Source organism: Chaetodon auriga, chromosome 3 (assembly GCF_051107435.1).
Source record: "Chaetodon auriga isolate fChaAug3 chromosome 3, fChaAug3.hap1, whole genome shotgun sequence".
Taxonomy (NCBI): domain Eukaryota; kingdom Metazoa; phylum Chordata; class Actinopteri; order Chaetodontiformes; family Chaetodontidae; genus Chaetodon; species Chaetodon auriga.
In genome coordinates, this window is record NC_135076.1 from 21,790,254 (window position 1) to 21,813,404 (window position 23,151).

The following is a 23,151-nucleotide window of genomic DNA, read 5'->3' on the forward strand; positions in this document are numbered from 1 at the left end:
CCAGTTGTCGCTGTCCATTATTGTAATAAAGTTGAATTTTAATATTAGTTCCTGCGTAGAAGACGATGAGATTTTGGAGTTAATGCTATATTCTCCAGTAACCATTTAAAATCTGACATCATCTATGAACATAAGTGTTGTGTTGAACATGGACAGTGATGCCATGAATGCAACATATGCAGCTGATGTTTGTTTCTGATGGGAACACAGACTCTTTATAGGATCATATGTTAATATTTTGGCTTTGACAAAGGTCAAAAGAGGTAACTTTTCCTTTGTAAAACATACAGAACATCTATTTTTAGTCCCCAAAAACAGGTTTTTGGAAGCACTGGGACGTCAAGTCCAGACATGCCATTCCACGAAACTCTCATAAATGAGAAACTGATGTACTTGATGGGCCTTTCTTTTGTTTCATCTCTTTTTCATGGACTTCTAACATTTGTTTACAATTACTGAGGCATGTAGTGAAGGTGATGTCCTGTAGATGGCAGCACTTTCACACTTAGTTTCCAGATCCCCCACACAGTGCTGGCACACCTTGTTTTTGTTTTTAAAAGGCAACAAATGTAATAGAAACATTTGGATCCCTCTGGGCTCCCCGGTTTGCATTGTTTCTCCTGTCGTGTACGGTCGCTGATACCCTCAGGAATGATGGAAAAGGCTGCTTCAACTGCTCCTTTTGCATTCAGGGTGCTTGTTCAGTCTATAGTATCCTATATGTGTGTCTAATGGGTATCCTCTTATAACCCGTGACTGTGTGTTGTTTACAGCCAAGTCTGTGCCTCGCACTAAAATGTGGAGCCCTGGCACGGCAGCGTGGGCAGAAGATGCTCCTGCAAGGCAACCGAGAGGACAGGGCTCGCTGTAATCTGACACACTGTGAAAGATCCCAGAAATCTACATAGCGACTGTGTTCCAGTTGGCCGGGCTGAGCTGTGCCGGAGCTTCGCTATGCTGCTACTGGCTCCCATCCCAAAGCTGGCCTCAGCGCTGCTCAGGGAGCTGGAGGGGGGGCCCGGTCAGCGAGTTCACTGTGGCAGGCTGCCATCTTTCCCCCTCCTCAACATACAGCAGCATATACACTGACATGTTTACATGCACACAGCAGAGAGACGGAGAGCGCTCCTCCACCTCTGGGTGGAGAAGATTCTACCAGTCGGACGGGATCGAATTTGTGTGGGATTTCTGCTCTGACATGCAGAGAGGGGTCTTCTTCTGTTTAGATTCTCTGCTAACAGTGCGTCAGTGCTTTAATGTGAACATGTAGGCCACGGTTGAAATAAAGGTCATTCAATTATTTGAGGTAATTGGGATGTGTGTTGAACACAAGGACATTTCATAATAGATTCAAGGAAATGGGTTAATATTTCTATGTATCTTGCACATCTCTACACATCACATTGATGTGCTGAGAAGAAACCATTTCTAACTCCTGACACCTGAATTGTGGGCAGCTTGGCAACCTGTGATGAGCACATGAGAGATCAAAGTGCAAGGACACTGAAATGTGTCCAAAAAACCCAGCATTTTAAAAACTGCCATCTGTAAAATGAGGCCCAGCAGAGAGTGAATGTGATTTCTCCAACAAAGTTCACATTGTAGCTCAATTATACAATCAATGTGATAACTGAAGCCTCATCTGTGAGGGTAATGGCACATGATTTCAGACAAAATGATCCACAGTGTGATAGAAATCGTTTTTATCACTTGTGAAGGAGCCACTGACTCTTGTTACTCTGCTGTTTGCCGCTTTCTCTGACTTTTATTAATTTTGTCCTCGTGCTGCAGAGGACCTTCTATCCAGAGCACAGAGCAATAAGCAGCTATGCAGATTTACCACTAAATCCAGATGACAAACATTCGAGATTACCTCTGGTTCTTTCTGCACTGTGTGTGTCTCGTCCTCTGTTATGGATTCTGAGTTCCTCAGCTTCATGTTATGACCTTCAGCATCAACAAGAGAAGGACTGTTTCCACTCAGCTGACCACACATCCTTGAATCACCATTCAGAAACACGCAAAGGTTGAAATGAAGACAAAAAAAATTACATGTAAGGATCTATATTTGTTACTACAAAGTCCAGATCAATAGCAAGTCAGGTGGTGTCCATGCTGGTCGTGCGCTTCAGTAAAATCTGCATGAATTTTTGATTAGTTTCATGATCGATGGTCAAGCTTTTCAGCTGTAAACTCAGGCCACATTCACATCCACATGACTGAATCTTCCTCTGGACAATACTGGCTCTGTTGTAGGTTGCAACACTGAATCAGACAACTTGAATGAGCTGAGGACATTTTCTCTTTCGACACATCATTCCATCGTGTCACATATCCGCCCATTCTTGCATTGACATTCTGGTTGTATCAATACAAATGTGATTTTAACCATTTTATTAACTCTCAGTACCTTAAAAACTGCAGCAGATTAGCTGCTCCTATCACCTGTCTTCGTGGTGAAACACAGAAGTTGTATGTGGTATTGTTCTATCAATGCATAAGTATATTTGCATGAATTGTGATGTGAGTGTGGGGATATTTATGTGCACACTTCAAAGGTCATCCAGCCACACATCATGCTACATGCTACATGTGTTACAGGATTAATTAGTGTGAATGCCTGTTCAGCATTCTGTGCTTTGTTCCCTCCTTTCACTCATCAGTCATTTTCTTTACACAGACATGCTGGCAATCGATGCATTTCGTCTGTCAGCTTTTCCGGTGCGGTGCTGTTCTGCCCCCTTCTTTTCAGGCAATACATTTCAGCTCTTTGCATTTTATGTTCCAGTGCAGCTCGTCTGTCTGTTACTGGTACAAACCGTTTCTTCTTTCAGACATTCTGAGGCCATTCATTTCGACATCCAGCTTTGGCAGTATTTCCGTTTGCCTTCCAGCTTTCTCAGCAATACATTTCAGCCCTCTGCTTCTTTAGGTAACGCAGCTCAGCTTCCACCTCTGCCAATGCAGTGCAATGCATTTCAGCTTCCACACTTTTCAGCCAATTAATTTCAGTTGTCAGTATTCACATGTATTTTCTGCAGGAAATGCATTTTAGTTGAATTAGACGTGCTTCAGTCAGTCTTCCTTTAAAGATTTTCATCAAAGTCCAAATTAATATCTGAATCTGGAGCGCCAGAAGTAAACCCTCACTGCTAGAGGGAGACACACCTCACAGGCCCAGAATAATTTGCTGTGAGCCGCTGTGCAGTCTCCATGCTGTACCTTTCTCCCAGCTGACATTTTCACTTATCACATACAAGTGTAATCAGTATTAATAGGCATGTGCATTCCATAGATGCATGCCAGTTCTCGGACCCAGGTGTTGTGCTTACTGGCTCACACTGCTGTCTGCTACGCATGGCAGATAGAGAAAAAGATAGAAAGAGATGTGTGTTTGGAAATTTCTAAACACGCAATAAAAAATTCAGCCGTTTGTACAGGAATAACTAACTGTGCTCCATGCTCTTATTATATGTGTTGGTCATTTATAACAGCCAACTTTGCAATATACTGCAGCAGTATGCAGGCATTTATCCAGAAACTATTGATTTTAACAATAATATATAATATTAATAACAATACAATGTATAATTAAACGGCCAGTGTTTAAAAATGTGGAAGCCATGCCCTGATTGTGAGCTCAAAACTTAGTGAAAGTCAGCACTGTGTCCATTCATGATTAAAAGTTTTTTTTTTTTTTTTTTGTTGTTGAAAGTTAAAGAAATATTGGATCTAATATTTATAAAAGGCTGAGTGATTGTTTTGATTTGGGAATTTTTTTGTTGAGTCATTCCATCACGGTTTAAAATAGACTTGACTTAATGTACAATGTTATCATTCAGCGCTGTTAGCTCCGCGTGAACATTTCTGGATTGAGCTAGAACACGGTCGCAATGTTAACTATGCTCTCACGCGCCGTGGGACGGGTGCTCGCTCGTGCTCCGTGTTGCTGGCCCACGCGCTGAGATCACGGTCCCGTCGGTGACGTCTGTGTCCCCTCTGCTACCAGTGGCCCCCTGCCATATATATTCATGCCGGGCAAGATGGCGGCGATACGGACGAGGTGTTATTGCCAGTGGACATAAACAGGCATTTTATTCGAAATAGAAAACCGAGGCAGATACATTTTTACACTTGGCCGTATTTTGTGTGTGTTTGCCGCGCAACGAGCGTCGACGTATTTTTTATTCCACGCGTTTCAACGTTTTTTTCTTACAAAATGTTCACGTTGTAGCTCGCTCGCTAACCGACCAGCTGGCTAACAGAGAGCAGTTACTAGCTAGCTAGCTATCTACCACAGCCAAGCCGCCGTGAAGTGTAGAATGGGAGAAAAGCTGGAGCTCAAGCTCAAATCGCCGGTTGGAGCAGAACCTGCCGGCTATCCGTGGCCATTACCAGTATACGTAAGTGTTACACCTCAAAACTCACCGGGTACAGATTTAGGTTTTGTCTTTGTTTTTGTCTTTGTTAGCTAGCTCTTTGCTAACATTGGCTAGCTGAAGGAGCCATGGCACGCTCGTCCGAAGAATCAGGTCATACTGGTCGGGATGGTGACAATCATGGTGAATCAGCCAACAGCGATGACTGATCAGATACTGAGCTTGTTTTTGACCTGTACGAATATTAATTATTCCCCGAATATAATAACATAGAGACTAAGAAACATTTGAGCAGAGTAACGTTAACGTTACTACATAGCGACAAGTACAACTAACCTAGATATTGACATTAGTACGATATTTTGAAATTGAAGCAACCCTTCACATCCAGTATCATGTCAGTCTCACTGTCGCTTAGTTTTTACCCAAAGTGTCTCGGTTGTGATATTCATGTTCCGACTGAAACACATGTTAGTGGACCAGAAAGAGATTATACCTGATTGTCTCTTCTCGGATCCACCATTCGATTGACACCGGTCAATAGCCAGACAGGACACATAGCGATGCAGAGATTATGTATAAGCTCCGTGTGTATGAACTTTGTGAGGTCTGTGCTTGTCGACGCTACGTGCATGTGTATAGCCGCATCGCATTCCTCGAGTGCTTTCTGTGTTTGGTTTTCTCATGACATCCTTACGATTGAGACCAGCTGGTTGTGTTTTGCAGTGTGAAGTCTATACGTCCACTTGATCCCCGATCTGTCAGTTTTCAAGGCAGTAATAGTCGTGCTTTCCAAGAAAAAGACTCCTCTTCCCTCAGTTGTATTTCCATGTAGCGTGCTGTCATCACATCAGGGGGTAATTGCAGTTGACTCACTGGGGAGAAACGGAAAGGGAAGCGGTTGCAAGTTTTGTGGGCTTTTCAATGGTGTATACAGTTAACTTAAACTGTTCTCATTTATAGTAATTGCAGTGTGACAGTCAGTACTGACTGAAAAAAGCTGACTTTCTGAGAATCTGGTGTCTTTTGGTACATCTTCTCCCCACCCACACGCACAGTCTGGTAATTTCAGTCATCATTAGTTTATGTATTCCATCATCACAGTAAGAACTGAATGAGTTTCAAGTGAGAGTCAGTTTCTTTTTGATGTAATCAGCCGCTCCTTTCTGTTTTGGCTGACAGAGTTGGCCCTCCCTTTACACCGGGCCAGAGTCTGATAACACTCACAGTTCCACCCTCCTGAATTTATTGCCTTGTCTATTTTCTTATAGTCTGTAAGGATAAACACAAGAACAAGCATGTCAGGAATTTATACTGTTGACCTGCATGTTTAGCTATTTATACTGGGACTAGCTGTCGTGCACTGAATTAGAAACAGCTGATGGTCCTGCATGTGGAGTTCTGCAATATGGAGCCTATTCATGTGGTGTTGTCCTCCTGTTTTCAAAGGGGAAAGACTTCCTCTCTCTTCTCCCCTTCTCTCATGTCCATATGGCCAACTCAACAGGGAGGAGGATAGAATAGACTACTCCTATTCAGCAGTGTTATATTAATAGAATTCAAAAACACATGCCAGTATTTGTGCTCAAGTGTTATTTTTTTTCCAGTCATGTTTAATGATGAGTTTTTAGCCTTGTTGAACTGCTTGCTGGTAGCAACAGATCCCACTCCATGTAGATTCATTCTTCACTCCCACAGAGCATTAAGATTGCTTATCTCACCCACAGAGCATGAACACAGTGCTGTCTGTGTTTTGATACACACACAACATGCCTGTTGCACAGGCTGTTGCAGTATCAGGCATGTTACTCTCATCCAGCACTGCGAATGAAGCCAATAAAAATGCTCTGTCTGTCTTTCTTTTGCTTTGTGTTTCTCCCTGTCTCTCACTAAATCCCCACATCTGTGCATCTGTAAATGCTTCCATATGAAGAGCACCTCTGGTGGGGTGCAGCTCTTTGTCCATCTGGTTCTGGGTGTGGGCACTAACCAAACCTACATAGCATTTAAAACACACACTGCTGCTGAAGCGCTAATGAGGGTCTTTGGTGTGGTGCTCACCTGTGTACTTCACCTATCATTTACAAAGCTGAAATTACTGTAGTAAAACCAGTGATGTCTGGGCATAGCTCTGAGGTGTTGTTGCAACGCTGAGATGGAAAAACAAAAGGCAGTTGTCATATTTGAATTTCACTCTTTTGGTTATGGACAGTTAATGCACAGTGTTTCTATGTTGGAACCAGGCAGCCAGCCAGTGCAGGTCAATTAAATTATAGTGTCATCAACATGTGACCTCAAGATAAACAAATGACCATGTCTAGACAGCTCCTCTGGACAAAAAACACCTTTTCACAAATGTTCTCTGTCTGCTTAAACGACAGAAAAGGTAAGCTAGCGCCAGTACCTTCTTTTAGAGACTGATGCCCTGTTAGTTAGTTTGCCACCATGCAAATCAGTTGTGTGTCATGGTAATCAAGAATAGTACAAAACTGAAAGCGGCACGCCTGCCTTAGTCATTTGTTCTCGTGGGTTGCTGAAGTATACGTAGTGGAGTAGGGTGTAGCGTAAAACCCCTACACCCACGATGCGTCATACTGATGTTAGGAGAGATTGACTGAAGAGGTGTTGTAGAGAGGAGGAGTCGTGCATGCGTCAGTATACCCACAGCGGGGAGAGAGGAGGGTCTCCTGTTCTTTTTGTCTGACTCTCGCTTTCAGACAGTGTTTATTTTTAGCAGCAGCTCTGTGCTGGTGTTGCTGTGTGCCGTCTTTGTGTGAGCAGATGACCTCCCCCTTTCAGCATCTCATTCGCTCGCTCACACAGTCTCTTTCATACCCTCACACACCTTGTATACCTTCACTATTTAGTGGAACACAGTGTATCAAATGAGTTGTGCTCATGTATGTTGAAGATTTGTAGCTCACGGTGCTTATTACCAACACAGCTAGCAGCTAGCTTGAAGATACAGCTGTAACCGGAACATCGTGCTGACAGAAATAGTAGATTTCCTGTGTTATGCATATTTGAGTGTGTGCGCATGCATGTTTGAGTTTTGGCGGAAGTTTGCCTAGTAGTGGCGGGCAGTATTGAGCGGGAAGCCGGGAGCTCCAGGCTGTGAGCTGTTAGCTGCGGTGGCTGTGCCAGGCCTCAAACAGCTGACAAATACCAGGCATCCCCTCCTCTCTCTGGCCCCCTCACTCTCCCTAGTTTGCAGCTCTTCTCGCTTTCACTTTTTTTATTTTAACGTCTGATTTCTCCCCCTCTCTTGCTTTCCCTCTTTTCTTTCCCTCCACCAGAGGCTCTCATTGGCAATGGCTGGAGCAGGAGACTGAAAGTGGGTCAGTGGGTCAGCTCAGGCAACAGGCTCAGGCTGACTGCGCTCCTGGTGTAACTTGAGTCCTATTACACACAGAGCTTCTCAGCGCGCTCCTGCAAAGATTACTAACTATAGATTTCTTTGCAGGGGATCAATATGATTTGTCTTATTGTATTAAGCTTTTTTTATACACTTGGGTGCATTTTTAATCAGATTAACTTAAATTGGCTTTCTCAAACGGGTTTGGAATGGTTTGATTAAGCTGACTCGAAATGAACTCTTAAAATTGTAATCTTTAATTAACAACCGTTTTCCTGAAGGAAGGTTAGAGATACATAACAGGTAATGATATAAGCACTGTGAGACAGAATAGGATTTATTGCCTGGACACTCTCAGTAATTTTGCTGAAATCTGTTTAAGAGATTTACAATTTACATTTAATTTAATTACAAAGAAAGTGCAGTAGAGGTTGTTCCACTACTGGAGCCAAAGCTTGCATTATTGCCACAAAGAGGGAAACATAAAGTACCCTTTCTCCATGTCCATATCACTTTTAAAGGGTTTTTTTTTCCGTCTCTTTCTGTTCTTCAGATTCAGATTGTGGACTTTTTGTGTCCTTGTAAACTCACTCCATATGTCACAAGAAGTAACAAAGTTTAATTCAAGACGTGTCTCATAAAGCCACCATACTGCCTATTCTAGACTAAGGTACAGTTTGATTTCTGACTCCTTGGGAAAACTGCACTAAAACATGATAATACAGTAATTTAATACACAAATTCAGGTACCCAAACTATCTCCAGCTTTGTTATGAAGACTTACAGTCCTGTGAAGATAGAGGCTTATATAACTGACTGCTGCTATGGGTGAGAGTCCGCCTCATTGAGAGAGTATAGTATGTGTTGTAAACATTGACAGAGTTCCTGAGTAGCCTGAAAAGCATCCAGTGACTGCAGATGAGTGACTGCAGTGACCGTTATGTCTGCCAGGTGTCAATGAGAGGATGAATCAGACATAATAGTTGTTTTGGTCATTGTATTGTGGCAACATGAAAGTGTAATGAATGTACACTTAACATTTGACTCTGCTCACCGTTGAATAAATGATATGCATAGTCAGGAAATAGTTGTTCAAATACTTTGCCTTATGATTTTCAGTGTTATTATTGTGTATTAATTTATTCTTATTTGGGACATTTCAGTTAGCCATGATAGCAGTAGAATTCATGTAAATGGTACATTAAATTGCATGTACTTCAAATTGCAAAAACCATTGAAAGTAGACAGAAGTGCATGGGCTCTAATTGTTAATGTTACTGGCATTCTTTTTTTCTGTGTTGTGACTTGTAGAGTTTCTTATATATAAAGGGAAGCTATACAAACTGTTTTGGACCTTACACACTCAGTTGCCACTTTATTAAGTTTATTAGGTGCACCTATCTTAAACCAACGCGGTGCAGTAAAACACTTCTGCATAAATCCTACTGTCACAAAGGCTATAATGTTCAGTTTTGGCGGAGATTGTTTTTGAGAGGTGATGATTAAACTTTATGGGCGCTTTGGAGGCTGTAGTTTGTGGTACTGTTGAATTTAATGGGTTGCACTGAGGGTTTAATATTTTGCCCCCTTCCACCCCTCTGTTTTCAGGATAAGCACCATGATGCTGCTCATGAAATCATCGAGACCATTCGGTAAGTGTCTCCCCCGTCTCTCTGACTCAAGTCCCACATTCACACAGGCGGCAAGTGACTGTGTCAGGTGTCAGACGTAGTGACGATTTTGTGTGTGTGCTTTCTCTAGGTGGGTGTGTGAGGAGATCCCAGACCTCAAACTTGCTATGGAAAACTACGTACTCATTGACTACGATACCAAGAGGTGAGTCGAAGGTCACATCCAAACCTGTTTGTGTCACCAACACTGAAAAAACCAACAAACCTGATAACATACTAAAAAGGACGCATGGTACATTTTTTATATAACTTAAACCCTATCCATGCCACAAATGACACAAATTTTAGCGCAGTATTTTATTTTCAGTTATATCAAGATAAAAATTGTTCTGGGGAAGTCAATGGTAAAAGAGGCATTAGTCTGAGATGTTGGATTTCATCTAGTGCAGAATGACGGTGTTGATTTTGTGTGTTTTTATTCTCCCAGCTTCGAGAGTATGCAGAGACTTTGTGATAAGTACAACAGGGCCATCGACAGCATTCACCAGCTGGTGAGTTTGTTTGGATTAAGGTGTTTTAGTGCTGTGTAGGTGAAGTGAATGCATTGAAAACAGTACCTACTAGAAGTGAACAACACTGTAACTGTGTACTGTGAATCTGTTCCAGTGTTCCCCTTGAATCTGGTCATATATGACCTAATACTGTCTTACAAGACTAAAGTTCAGCATCTGTATTTAGAATAAAATATTTTTGCTTCTAGCTATGGACCAACATATCTGCACCACTTGATAATATCTACTCTCTAATGCAGAGAGCATTTTGCCTTGATATGAGTATTTTTTGTGTCATTAAATTTATAATCCCACCTTATAGTGGAAGGGGACCACCCAGCCTATGAAGCTGAACAAACGTCCTTCCAACGGGCTGCTGAGACACATCCTACAGCAGGTGTACAACCACTCAGTGACAGACCCGGAGAAGCTGAACAACTATGAGCCCTTCTCCCCTGAGGTGTACGGAGAAACCTCTTTCGACCTGGTGTCTCAGATCATCGACGAGATGGAAATGATGGAAGATGACACCTTTGTTGACCTTGGCAGTGGTTAGTCAGCTGTTATTTTTGGATGTCCAGGTTTCAGAAACAATTGATCCAACACAGCTTTTTATGTAACACCATGTCTGCCATACAAAGCCAAATGCCTCTGAGTAGAGAAACAGGAAAAAAAAGCCACATAGTATTTTATCACCAGACACTGAAGATGTTTAGAGTTGTAGGAGTAGGACAGGAGGTGAAAAAAAAAAAAAAAGGTTTTCAATATAATTGCTAAAAACAAGGTGGCTAACTTTGTCTGTTTGGTCTAAAACGTGAACATATTGTCTCTTACTTGCAGGAGTGGGGCAGGTAGTGCTGCAGGTTGCAGCAGCAACCAACTGTAAACACTACTACGGTGTAGAGAAAGCCGACATTCCAGCTACCTATGCAGAGGTAACTACATAAATATTTCACACAGGACCAGAGGGGTATTCCAGACAAGGAGCAGAGAAAAGCACGAGTGTCTGCACTCAGACAGACACAGTGCTGTGATTGCCACTGCAGGCATTTCTGGCAAATATACAGCAGTCTGCCAAAGGAGGTTTTCCAAAGTGGATTTCCTGGTTCATGTTTCATGTTCTCATCATTCCCCTGTAGCAACACACCCACACCAGCACTGACCCTTGCCAAGGTGCTATTCTTAGTCAAAATGTGTCCTGACTTCAGTTAATCTAGCCAGCTGCAAATCAACTCAAAAACTCAGTTACTTATCATAATAAAAGACACCAGATTTCAGTCATGCTACTTTCAGAAGTGGGGATTTTCTGTGAATCATGAATGCGACATTCAGAATTCCACTGAAGGGCTTTCAGTAGCTCACTAATCCTCCTCTCTGGAACCGCAGAAACGCACATATTGTGCATTTTTTTAAATTTATTTTTTTGTTTATTGAAAAAATACTTTTATTAACATTTTGTTTGGATATTAATATTCACATTCTGTGTTTCAGACCATGGATAAAGAGTTTAAAAAGTGGATGAAATGGTATGGAAAGAAACACGGGGAGTACACAGTAAGTTGATTCTTAGTGTGGCGTTGAGCTGTAATGCACACTTAAAATTTTTGAATATTGGGCATTCTGCAGATCCACGTGTATTCAGGATTTCTACCCTTACTTTGGTCTGTTTCTTTCAGCTGGAGAGAGGTGACTTTCTGTCTGAAGAATGGAAGGAAAGGATCGCCAACACAAGGTGGTGTACCAGACACGACCGCAGGAACAATATCGATGCTGAATGTGTGCATAGAGGGATGACAACAATAAAAAATGCTGTATATTGAAATACAACCTAATACATGGCATACAACAAAGGAAAGGTTCAACCCTGTAGCCCTTGTTTAGAATGTGTCCTCAGTACTGTGTAGTAAAAAAATGTATTTACCATGAAAGTGAAATTGTGAGAGAGGAATATGTTTTGCCAACTGAATTGTTTCTTTCTTTGTCTGTCTTGCAGTATTATTTTTGTGAATAACTTTGCCTTTGGTCCAGAAGTAGATCACCAGCTGAAGGAGCGTTTTGCTAACATGAAGGAAGGTTAGTATTTTTCAGCTAACCGTTAAATGGGTTTTGTGATGACTAATTGTGGATTAATGCCTAGAGCTACAGTATATTAAGTTCAAAGTGCACACACACACCCACACACCCTTTTTCCTTTACACAAAACCCCACCATTACACGCACACACACTCTCACTCACAAAGACACACACTAGGCTCTACATTGTATCAAAATCCTGATCTGAACGATTAAATTCTACATTTTTTTTGGTTATCATTCATTCTTTTATCTTTATCAAATAATCAAAATAATCATTAATCAGTGGTCACGGCAGTCAATCATGTATGAATGTAATTCATTGTAATATTTGCTGAATTGGCCGGTAGCCAGTGGGCCATGATGTGACAGCCTTTGAGGCACCATGCTAATGAAATGCATGCTGTTTAAACATGTGATGCAGCGTTAGAAGTTATAAAATTCCTTTGCTATTCGACTGTCAAATGTTGCCAACATATTTCTGACGATGTGTTGTCAATCATAAGAGCAGTCAATAAATACAGGGTTGATTTGTGGATTTTTATGCTGGAAAGTAGTTGTACGTCTAAATTTAGGGCGTTGCTTGGAAGCTAATAATATCCACAACACTGTCGTTCAATACTTCCACTAACCGAACATCAGCAAGCTTTTCCTAAACAGTAAGCAAGTATCAAATGGTAATTCCTTTAGTCCTCACAGTGTCCCTTTTGTTACTTTGTCATTAAAAATGTTATTAATTGACTTGTATGGCAGAGCAGTTGGTTGATGAGTCTCAACAAAGTGAGACATTTTATGAGGCCTGATCAAAGGTTGAAAATAAGGCTTTTAGATAGCAGATGCTAATAGCTGTGACCATCCATGTGACACCAGAGCTCTTAGCTTGTGTAGAAAACATTAAGGCCCTGTGTTGGGAGCAGTGGGAGTGATGCCTTAACACTAAAAAATGTTTAGTCAGCTGTTCTCATTAAAACAGTGGCTTATGGTATGCAGTCACCACTGTGTCAACGCTCGGCGCTTGACCTTTGACCTCACAGCCCCACTACTCCGCCTGACTCTGTTTTGACTGTTCAGGAAAAAGTGTTGGAAGTGATTGTGTTTGATATTATTATTATTATTATTCCAAAGTGTCTCAGTATGTGTCCACTGTTCTGCATCTAGAATATATCAGAAGAAATTGATTGATATTTTTATTTTTTTGTCTGTTGTTTTTTTTTTTTATTTCCAGGTGGGAAAATCGTATCCTCCAAACCTTTTGCACCTTTAAATTTTAGAATAAACAGTCGAAACTTGAGTGGTAAGTGTCGCAGCGAGTGTAAAATTCAGTGTCTCATGTTGCCTTTTGTTGGCGTCTGATATACAGCTCCATGTTTTTCCTCTCTGTCCTGCAGATATTGGCACAATAATGCGTGTGGTGGAGCTTTCTCCACTCAGGGGCTCCGTGTCCTGGACTGGAAAGCCAGTGTCCTACTACCTGCATACCATAGACCGCACCATAGTAAGCACCGAATCTCTTGGAGGAGGACTCAAATGCAGAGAGTTGAATTTCTATTAGAAGAGAGCTTGACAAGCAGTATAAACACTTTATACATTAGAGACAAAGAGTAACCTAAACTCTAGAGACAGGCTGCCATAATAACAGCTGGTAGTGTCTTAATGAGTAGTCAGTTCCAGGAGTGAGCAGTCTTGAGAGGGATATTCAGGGTAGGGCGTGCGTTACATAACACTGATACACAGTATGTGTCACTCTGCTAATTGGTTAAAGTAATCCCTGGTTACCAGTGGGAATCCCAGCGAGGGAGCAGGCAGGCTGCCAAAGATGTGCCAGTGACCATCTTATTCTCACCTGGAGTACATATGGCTGCTCTCTCCTTGCTCTTCATGATTTGTGACGTATTTGTAGCCAGGGGCTGGTGGTGTAACATCTTAGAATTGTACCACAATAGAAATAGTGTACATGTTCCAATATGGATTCAGCTTAATTGTTTTTACGTTTCAGAGGATGTATTGGTGGAAAGCAAGAGTAAGTGAGTGAAGGCAACCCGCCGTGACAAAGGGTGACTGATCAAAAGCTGTAAAACCTCTCAGGTCTTCACGTTCTCATGGTCATAGTTGCATTAATAAGAGAGATGTTATTATTTAATGACACAAGAAAGCTAATTTTATAGAGGGTACAGACTGTGCATGGTTGGATTTACAATGATGTTAATGAAATCAGGTTACAGCCAGAAATGTGTATTCTAATATCAACATTTTCCTTGTCCTGTCTTTCAGCTTGAAAACTATTTTGCTAGTCTCAAAAATCCTAAACTCAGGGTAAGTCATGTTCTTCTTCATCAGTGCATTGACAGCGTCACTGTACTCGGTTTGTTTTCGGTGTCAATCATTTAAATTGGTTCATCTTTTAACAGGAAGAGCAAGAGGCAGCTAGGCGACGTCAGCAGAAGGATACGAAGGACAGTAAAAGCAATAGCACCACACCCACGAAACCTAAAGAACAAAACAAGGTAGGATATGCACGGATTTAAAAGACTTTATGTGGGGAGACTTTCTGAGTAGATGGAGATTAAATATGAATTCCTTTTGTCTATACTGTGTGTCACTTTGTCACTGAAATGTTTCTCACTTGGCTGATACACACCTCAACTTTGTTTGTCCACGTCTATTACAGCAGGACTCCTGTGGTGAGGAGGAGCGTCCTAGCTTGGTGACAGTGGTCAAGCCCTCTGCCAAACCCCGAAGAGCCCCACTCCTGTCCAAAGGTCGCAAGTTGAACAACAAGAAACGTGGCCGACCCAAGAAAGCTGCCCCGGCCACTGAGAAGAAGAACAAGAAGAACCAGAGCGCTTTGGATTTGCTGCACGCCAAGACCCTTTCTGCAGCACCCCCTCAGGGTCAGAGGGCCCGCACACACGTACACACACACATATACATACAGAGACTATGCTAAATATTACCTTTTGGCGTTATAATAATACACATCTGCTTTTTCTGAATGGGAACATCATGAAAGAGTCATTGAAAATCTGAAGCTGCCTCATAATGTCTTCAGTTTGATCAAAGTGTGCTTCTTGTGTGTACAGATGCGTACCGGCCATCTCAGAGTCCCTTCTACCAGCTACCTCCAAAGGTCCAGCACTATCCCTCTAGTCAACTGCTGTTGAGCCCGACCCCTCCTGGTCTGCAACAACTGCTAGGTGAGCAGATGAAACCTCTGATTTTATTTATTTATTTATTTAAATCTGTCATGCTCAGAGTTCTTGTCAAGTCATGCATGTTGGACCACACCTTGTTCAAAACTCTAAACAAAACACGGTTCATTGAAATTGGTGGTTTTAGTGTTAGTTTAGCTTCGATGCAGTCAGATGGTCTGTAAGGTGTGATGTAACTTTGACTGTTTGCATGTCAGTCTGTCTGATGTCTGAGGTCCATTTCCCCAACAACGTCACTAATTACATATCCTTTTCCGTTTGCTCTCTTGCTCCCTCTGTGTCCCCAACGAACATCTTTTTTACAGATAACATCAAAGTTCAATACCTCCAGTTTATGGCCCACATGAAGACTCCTCAGTACCGCTCCAACCTGCAGCAGCTTTTAGAGCAGGAGAAGGTAATCAGTAATCACACATTGCTGATTTGCTACTGCTGCTGTTTTCCTTGAACTTTTTGCTACCATATCATGCCAACATTTATTAAATAGCATGTATTCAACCACAAGTTATCTACAAAAAAATGATGATTTACCTGTGATAATTTTTTTTGCACTTTGTTGCCTAACCTTTTACTTGTATTCTTGTTTGCTTTTCTGTCTCCAGCAAAAACACAGGGACCTGTCAGGGCAGGCAGAGCAGCTCCACTCTGTCTGTCAGTCTCACAAGGACAAGATCAAAGGTCTCTTTCAGACCAAACTAGATGAGGTGGGTGCTGCCACTTTATTGCACAGTGAACAGCAAACACTGTAAAAACACAGTCAACAATATTATCACACCATTTCCAAATGAACCAGATAGTTAAACACAACTTTAATGTGAGTGAGGGAGAGCATACGTCAGGTGTTTTCTTGCAGTGTTGTTTTATAGCATTAACTTTACACTAAACTCCTTTGATTGAAGCTTCAAGTTTGTTTCACCTGTGCCACTCGTAGCATATCTGTTGGGTATGGTCAGATATGAACTATGTTGAAAGCTCTTATTACAACCAGCGGTCGTGTCAGGTTACAGTGATCACACCCTCTGTGCACGTCTACATTAGTGCAGCAAGGTGAGAACTTCAACCACTGGAGGTCAGCAAAGACAGGGCTTTTCACTAACATAAAGTAACTCTTCAGGCATCATGTGCTTGCAGCTGATTAATGACACTGTGCATGCTCATGTGTCATGTGTGTCTGTGTGTGCTCATTAGCTGGGAGTGAAAGCCTTGACTGTGGAGGACCTGCTGCAGGCCCAGAAGGAGATATCAGCTCACAACCGTCAGCTGAAAGAGCAGACTAAGCAGCTTGAGAGAGACATGGCCTTGCTGAGAGACCACAGCCTGCTACTGGTGAGACCTCTGCAGCTTGCTATTCTTTGTCTGTTACTACAGCATCACAGTGTTACACCTGTTGCCATTCCTGCTGCTCTGAATTTGTATAATGGTGGTTGAATCCCGAGTTCAGCTCCAGTTTGCACTGCACAGCCTTGCACTTTAAGCCAATGTTAAATTATATCTCACTTTGCTAGAGCATCCTTCCAGCGAACAGATAACGGCAGGTGCGTTTGTTTGTTGTTTTCTAGCTTAAGTCTCGATGTGAGGAGCTGAAGCTCGACTGGGGCTCTTTGTGTCTGGAGAGTTTGTTGAAGGAGAAGCAGGCTCTACGCAGACAAATCTCTGAGAAACAGAGACACTGCTTGGAGCTGCAGGTACACTGTCCACCTCCTCCATTTGCTGGATTCATTTCCAAATGCTTGCGTCTTTCTTCCACCTCTTGCCTACTCCTCCATACTTGCTGTGTTCTCTGGCCTCGTCTTCCATCCTGCCGCCCCCTTTCATCCGTTCCACTGACTCTGTGGAGATAGTCAAAGGAATCAGCCTTGTCACCTTAACTATGAATAACATGTAGCGTTCAGGAACAGTTGATGAATTGCTGTCACAAACATTGTCCCAGACATTTCAGCGTTGTTGAATAGTGCCTGTTTTTTAGTGTAATGGCTCCCCCTGGTGTCTGTTTGTAGATCAGCATTGTGGAGCTGGAGAAAAGTCAAAGGCAGCAGGAGTTGCTTCAGCTCAAATCCTACAGCCCCTGTGATGGTTCTCCATACCGGAAAAGCCTGGAATCACGCTCTTCCGCAGACATGGACTCCTCCAAGCTTGGCTTGTCCTCAGCCCCTGCCCTCAATGGTGTCAGCCCAGAGCTGTCTATGAATGGCACCAGCTCACCCTGTTTTGACCGGACCAACACCAAGGGAGAGCTTCTTTCTCGCTACCTGCCCATCTCTCCAGACCATGAGATCGTACCCGCCACCCCTGATGCCCGGCAGAGGCAGCAAAATTCCTCCTACGCTCTTCCTGATTATACTCGCTTCTCCCCTGCCAAGATTGCCTTGCGAAGGCATCTTAACCAGGACCCCACTGCCTCTGCTCACGTGAGAGGTCCAGGGCTGACTGCACACAGGTTGGCTGGCACTAAAAGCTCTCCATTTTCAATAATAAGCCATTTAATTTTCATGTTCTCCAACCAGCTCCTTAAGGACATTGACAGCTAACTGGTTGCAGCTAAATGTGCCTGTTTTTGTTTGTGTTTTTCAGGGAATTGGGTGGTGTTAACTCTCCGCTTGGAGCCAAACAGAACTGCTCCTCTCCCAACTCATGTGATACCCAGAATAAAAGTTCTGAGAGGGTAAATGTTTATTTTTCTTAAGCATACAGTTTTCTGCCTCCCTTACAGCATCTGGCTCTCCCACTGTTAACACGCATTAACTTTCTCTTTGCTCCCTTATATAGGGTGGTAAGGAGAGGAGCCCATCTGTTCAGGGTGACAACAGCATTACAAGCCTTCCAATAAGTATCCCTCTCAGCACTGTCCACCCAAGTAAACTACCAGTCAGCATCCCTCTGGCCAGCGTGGTGCTGCCCAGTCGTGCTGAGAGACTGGTGAGTATGTTCATGACAGTACCCACACAACAGTATTACTCTGAAGTACCTCTTTATTAGTGAACTGCTTCAGATGTAATAAATGAAATGTTGAAGTCTTAGATGGGTGTTAAGTTGCTTCAGTTTATAGTCCTTTGACCCTGATAATTACAGATGTAAGCCTTAAAAATTTGAGATATCTTGTGATATTTTTTCAGTGAAGTGATTCTTTGGATTACGGTATGATATGTTGTCTGCATTCATAATTTCAGAGAAGTACTCCAAGTCCTGTGTCTCAGTCAGGTCAAACCAATGGTAAGTGTTACCCTTCAAACAACACAGCGTGTATTCACCATCATTTCCATAGAATGATCTGGAGCTGATTTCACTTAAAATGTGCTTTAAATATAGGGTATATATTTTATATTTGACTGTCTGTTGCTCCTGTGGTTCCTTAACCATTAACTGTTCTTTGGTGTCTGTTTAGGCTATTCAGGGCTGATGAATGGAGGTCCCCATCCTGAGGACCATAATGGTGCTTCTTCATCACCTTCTCCACACACCAACGCTCTTTTGACGGGACCGATGGGCCGAGGAGGTCCCATCCAGAGCCCCCCACTCAGTACTGGAGGGGTGCTCCAGTATGCAGATGGACCCCCGAGGATTCTTCCAGAAGATGGACAGGATCACCAGGGAGGTGAATCTGACACGGACCCCCAGGACAGTGAACTGCGGAGGAGAATCTTCTTCTCTTCTTCCTCCTCTTCATCCTCGTCTTCCTCTCTGTCAGGCAGTGGAGGCAGTGCGGCCGGAGGATCACGCCTCCACCATCACACTGGCAACTCGGCCAAGCAGGGATACCACAGTAACCATGGAAACCACCACCACCAGTCCCCTGGCACACAGCACACTCACCCACCCACACATACGACATCATCACACTCCTCTCACAGCCTCGGCTCTCAAGAGGGACGTAAGCGGGGGAGAAGGAAGCGCAGCTCCGCGGTAGCTGTCACGGCCAGCGGATCCCCAAAGAGGAGGTCATTCCCCGGGCTCAGCTCCAACAACCACTCCTCAGGATCGCCGCTCAACATTAACTCCATGGTGAGTCATCTAAAGCACCAAGAGAGGAAACTGACAGGAAGCTGATAGGGTATTGATTTTTAAGGTTCCAATTTGTAATATACTGCATTTTAATGAAGCCATATATTTGAATGATTAGACTCCACAAGCGTGTCTGTGGTCTCTGGTGAGTTTAGTCTGTCAACTATGCATCTTGCATGTACACCCAAATTTCTCTGTGAATAAAGAATAAACCATGAGCTTGCTCTCACATTATTAAAAACCTGTATTGCCAGGTGGAGTTTGGGTGTAATCTGTGTGTCCTTTGGGCCAACAGGTGAACAACATCAACCAGCCTCTGGAGATTTCCGCCATCTCCTCTCCAGAACAGTCAAGCCGCAGCCCGAACGGGCCGGACCTGGATCAGCCTCCCATCTTGAAGAGAGAGCGCCCCCTGGAGCTCAATGGCACAGGTCGTTACTCCTCAGCCCCCAGCTCTGATGACGAGGACTCAGGATACCCTGCAGACAGCTCCAGTTCACGGTAATCTAGTCAATATCATGTGAAGAGCAACAACACCCTTTTTGCAGGATTACTTTGGTGGTCTCCAATACAGTTGTAGGCTTTTTTCCCTTTTTCTGAAGTCTTCTAGGTTGCTGCTTAGTAAACAGGTGACCAGTTACAGCTCTTCCTTTGCTTTCTACTCTATTTCAATCTGAAGTTATTGAAAGAAAGTATGACATCGTGCCTTTTGATTGGCTCAGCTCTGTTTAGATTTAATTAATATCACATTTATTTCTGTTTTGATTGTTCATCATTCCTTTTTTCTAGAATTGAAAGAAAAATAGCCACTATATCCTTGGAGAGCAGAGATGGACCTGGTAGACTCGGGGATAGTGAAAGAGGTAAGAAAAAAAAGACGTCACTTGTTAAAATATAAACTTAATCTTGAACTTTAGTGTCAGCCTGTCTTCTTTTTCCCTCCACTAGGCAGGAAATCTGGTAGCAGCAGTGGTAACAGCACAGGCAGTGAGGCCTCCTCTTCATCGTTGTCCTCTACTGGCAAATGGAAATCCACCTTTTCACCCATTTCTGACCCCAAGCAACCCAACTCTGACTTGAGACAGGGGGGCTCTCCATTCGGCATGGGGGGCTCGAGCAGGGGCACAGACTCAGATTCTGACCACAAACAGCAGCATCCGCAGGTGAGGAAAGGGAGTGATGGAGAGTCATCCAGCTACGTGACTGCCAACCCCTTCCTCAATCAGGAGCCAGGAACCCGAGGTGGAGCCGGTGGTGGTGGTGGTGTGCAGGGAGGCAGTGGTCCAGACCAACGGCAGGCCCTCCAGAAGCAGAAAGCCCCCCGAGACTGGGAGCTGAAGACAAACAGCAGCCTTGCCAGTCAGAACCTCTTCATATCTGCTGCTGCCAGCAGTGGAGGGGGCATACTGAGTGGAAAGGTGGGAAGCAGTCCTGTAGCAGTGTCCTCTACCACAGGATCTACTGTGGGACAATACCTGGGGTCTCAGTTCCCACTTGGAGGGACCTCAGTCTTACAGTCCTTGTTTGGGGCCCAGACAGGCGGATCCACAGTAAGTGGGACTCCACGGCTCGTCAACGGACACTCTGCCCTGGGAAGCTTCTCCAGTGCAGGGCTGGCAGGGGGAGCAGCTGGAGGTGAGCATCACTATTAGTAAACTGATCGTGTAAAAGTTTAACCACGTCTAGAGTGAGGTCGTAGTCTTAGCCTGGGGTCATCTTGATAAAGCAAAGTGTGAGTCCAAGGATATGGGCCTGCTAAAAGAGCCAGGTAAGTGGAGGTCCAGCGCTGCCGTCTTTCTGTCCGCCTCGCTGACAGTTTGACCGACTGACTCTGTGTGCTGCCTCGCTTTGACATGAACGGGCTGCTTGACTGCTGCAGTTGGAAACACCCTTGGAAAATGCTGCATTTTAGGAGAATGAATACTTCAGAAAAAATCAGAACCAATGATTAGTCCTGAAATCTGTGATTTACCCTGGATTATTAAGGTGTTATATAGCTATTGCATTACGTTATCATTTTCTGTGGGTGTATCTGTTGAGTTGTATGTCAGAGTCATTTCACTCGTGAACAAAAATATCCCAGAAATCCACTAAAACTGTTTATCTGCAGTCCTAAATTGGCCAAACTGATTTGCTTCCAGTCACAGTGGACTGACTCTGTTTGCTTTCTGTGTGCTTGTCGAAGACTCGCTTGGCGCTGTGCACAACCTGGCTCAGTCCTTGCTTCTCTCTTTGTCCCCCTCCCTCTCGCTCTCTTTGCCACTTGTATCTGCTCTCTCTTCCCTCTGTCCCCACTCTCTCGCCCTCCCTCCATTTCTGCTGTATGATTTGCAGGTATATTTCACCACGTGGTTCCCACAGTGTCATCCCATCAGTTTGGGGCGACACTGCCCACCTCTGGAGGCCTCAGCTCTCTGCTCAGTCTCTCCTCCTCTTCCTCTACCTCCTCCCAAACCCAGCAGCACACCACTACCCAACCAGCCTCCACTCGCCTGGCCTCTGTGTCCTCACCTCTCCCCCTCTCCCTGTCCCAGGCCCAGCACAGCCGCATCCAGTCGGTCCTGCATAGCCCTTCTCCTCCCACGCTCTCCCTGCCCCCTCCCCCGCCCCTGCACAGCGTCCCCTCCTCCTCAGCACCCACGCACTCAGACGCCCCGCCATCCTCTCGATCAGACTCCCTCCACTCCTCCCGTCTTTCCCACTCCTCTCTCCACCACCAGAGAGCACAGTCATCGCTCTCTCTCTCCATCTCCTCCTCCACCTCTGCCTCCTCTGCTTCTGTCTCTGCTGCTGCTGCTGCGACTGCTTCCCTCTCCTCATCCTCCTCTCTGTCAACCTCCTCCTCGTCTCGTCCATTCGCAGTGCACTACTCCCCTCGGCTGCCCCCTCCACCACCGGCCAGCAGCTCAGGTGGTGGCGGGAGCATGTGGAGGACTCAGGGCATGCATGGCACCTACACCACCTCCCAGCTCCCTGGCTCCCGACCTAGATAGGGTTTGGGGTTGAGGGGGTATGGGGGAGGGGAAGGATAGAGAGGGGAAGGGCGAAGGGCAATCAGACGGTGGACAGAAGGAGAGAATGAGAGAGAGAGAGACTGGTAGGGAGTGAGAGACACAGGATACCTGTTTTCCCTGTGCTCCCACAAGCTGTTGTTCTGATTGAACAAGGTAAGTTTGTTCTTAGACTTAAAGTATGAAAAGATGATGCGTTTTTATTTTGAAAGTCACAGGATGTAACATGTTTCGGCACATTTGTTCATTGTTCAGTGTGGAATCTGTCGGCCGTAGAATCGCTCATGCTGCCTTTTTCTGTCTTCTTTGCAGGTAATTGATGAAAACTACCTCAACATTAAATAAACTATGCAAATGTCCAGGTGTGGACCAAGGCACTCTCCTCACTCACTGGTGCTTCAAAACGTCTGCACTACCCAACCGCCTCCAAGACCGGCTTCTGTACTGGGATCTCTGACACACACACAGACACACACACACACACACACACACAGTAACCACCACTATGGTTACCTTGAGCAGATTTCACAGGTACTGGTCATGTTTATGTGTGAGTGTTAAAATGTTGTTACAATATGGAAATCAGTACCGGCTGCTTCCCAGCACTGAACAAGCTGAAATATCCACGATGTCTGGTTCAACGTTAAGGTGCTCAGCAGTATGATGGTGTGCCATTTTGTTTGTCTTAGTCACTATTATAGCAACTAGTGTTCAGCAAAATAATCAGTTTTTATTTTGAACAACAGATAGACTGAAGCACACAGTCCACCTTTCTAAGCTGAATGTCATCAGGAGTCACGTTCCCTCCAAAGTTTTCACACGAGTGCATGTGTTTGCACGCTCAAACACACACGGACACACACAGACCAGTTCACTGAACTCTGCTCGGATGTCATGCAGTCTGCTTCTCTGCATGCGTGCTCTCTTATCTCTGTTTTCTTCC

General features: G+C 44.1%; 1 protein-coding gene across 2 annotated transcripts; it reads left to right on the forward strand.

Moving 5' to 3' along the window:
- Positions 1 to 4,018: 4,018 nt before the first annotated feature.
- dot1l (DOT1-like histone H3K79 methyltransferase) lies at positions 4,019 to 22,650 on the forward strand. 2 transcript variants are annotated; one of them, XM_076726121.1, is made up of 28 exons: positions 4,019 to 4,403; positions 9,343 to 9,386; positions 9,496 to 9,570; positions 9,853 to 9,916; positions 10,239 to 10,467; positions 10,757 to 10,851; positions 11,408 to 11,470; positions 11,593 to 11,648; positions 11,910 to 11,989; positions 13,215 to 13,283; positions 13,378 to 13,484; positions 14,261 to 14,302; positions 14,398 to 14,493; positions 14,658 to 14,880; positions 15,070 to 15,183; positions 15,504 to 15,595; positions 15,801 to 15,902; positions 16,387 to 16,524; positions 16,758 to 16,883; positions 17,196 to 17,635; positions 17,770 to 17,860; positions 17,965 to 18,114; positions 18,366 to 18,408; positions 18,581 to 19,197; positions 19,493 to 19,698; positions 19,987 to 20,060; positions 20,146 to 20,832; positions 22,521 to 22,650. In XM_076726121.1, the coding sequence occupies exons 1-28, from the start codon at positions 4,323 to 4,325 to the stop codon at positions 22,526 to 22,528; spliced, it is 4,212 nt and encodes a 1,403-aa protein (XP_076582236.1). In that variant the 5' UTR covers positions 4,019 to 4,322; the 3' UTR covers positions 22,529 to 22,650. The 2 variants fall into 2 exon arrangements, with proteins under 2 accessions (XP_076582236.1, XP_076582235.1); XM_076726120.1 differs by lacking the exon at positions 22,521 to 22,650 and adding an exon at positions 21,532 to 22,269.
- The last annotated feature ends 501 nt before the right edge of the window (positions 22,651 to 23,151 follow it).

Bases quoted from the DNA above. Each gene is read 5' to 3' on its own strand.
- dot1l (XM_076726120.1), top strand. From the start codon at position 4,323: ATGGGAGAAAAGCTGGAGCTCAAGCTCAAATCGCCGGTTGGAGCAGAA. The intron at 9,387-9,495 runs GTAAGTGTCTCC...TGCTTTCTCTAG, and splicing joins GAAATCATCGAGACCATTCG to GTGGGTGTGTGAGGAGATCC. The intron at 11,990-13,214 runs GTTAGTATTTTT...TTTTATTTCCAG, and splicing joins TTTTGCTAACATGAAGGAAG to GTGGGAAAATCGTATCCTCC.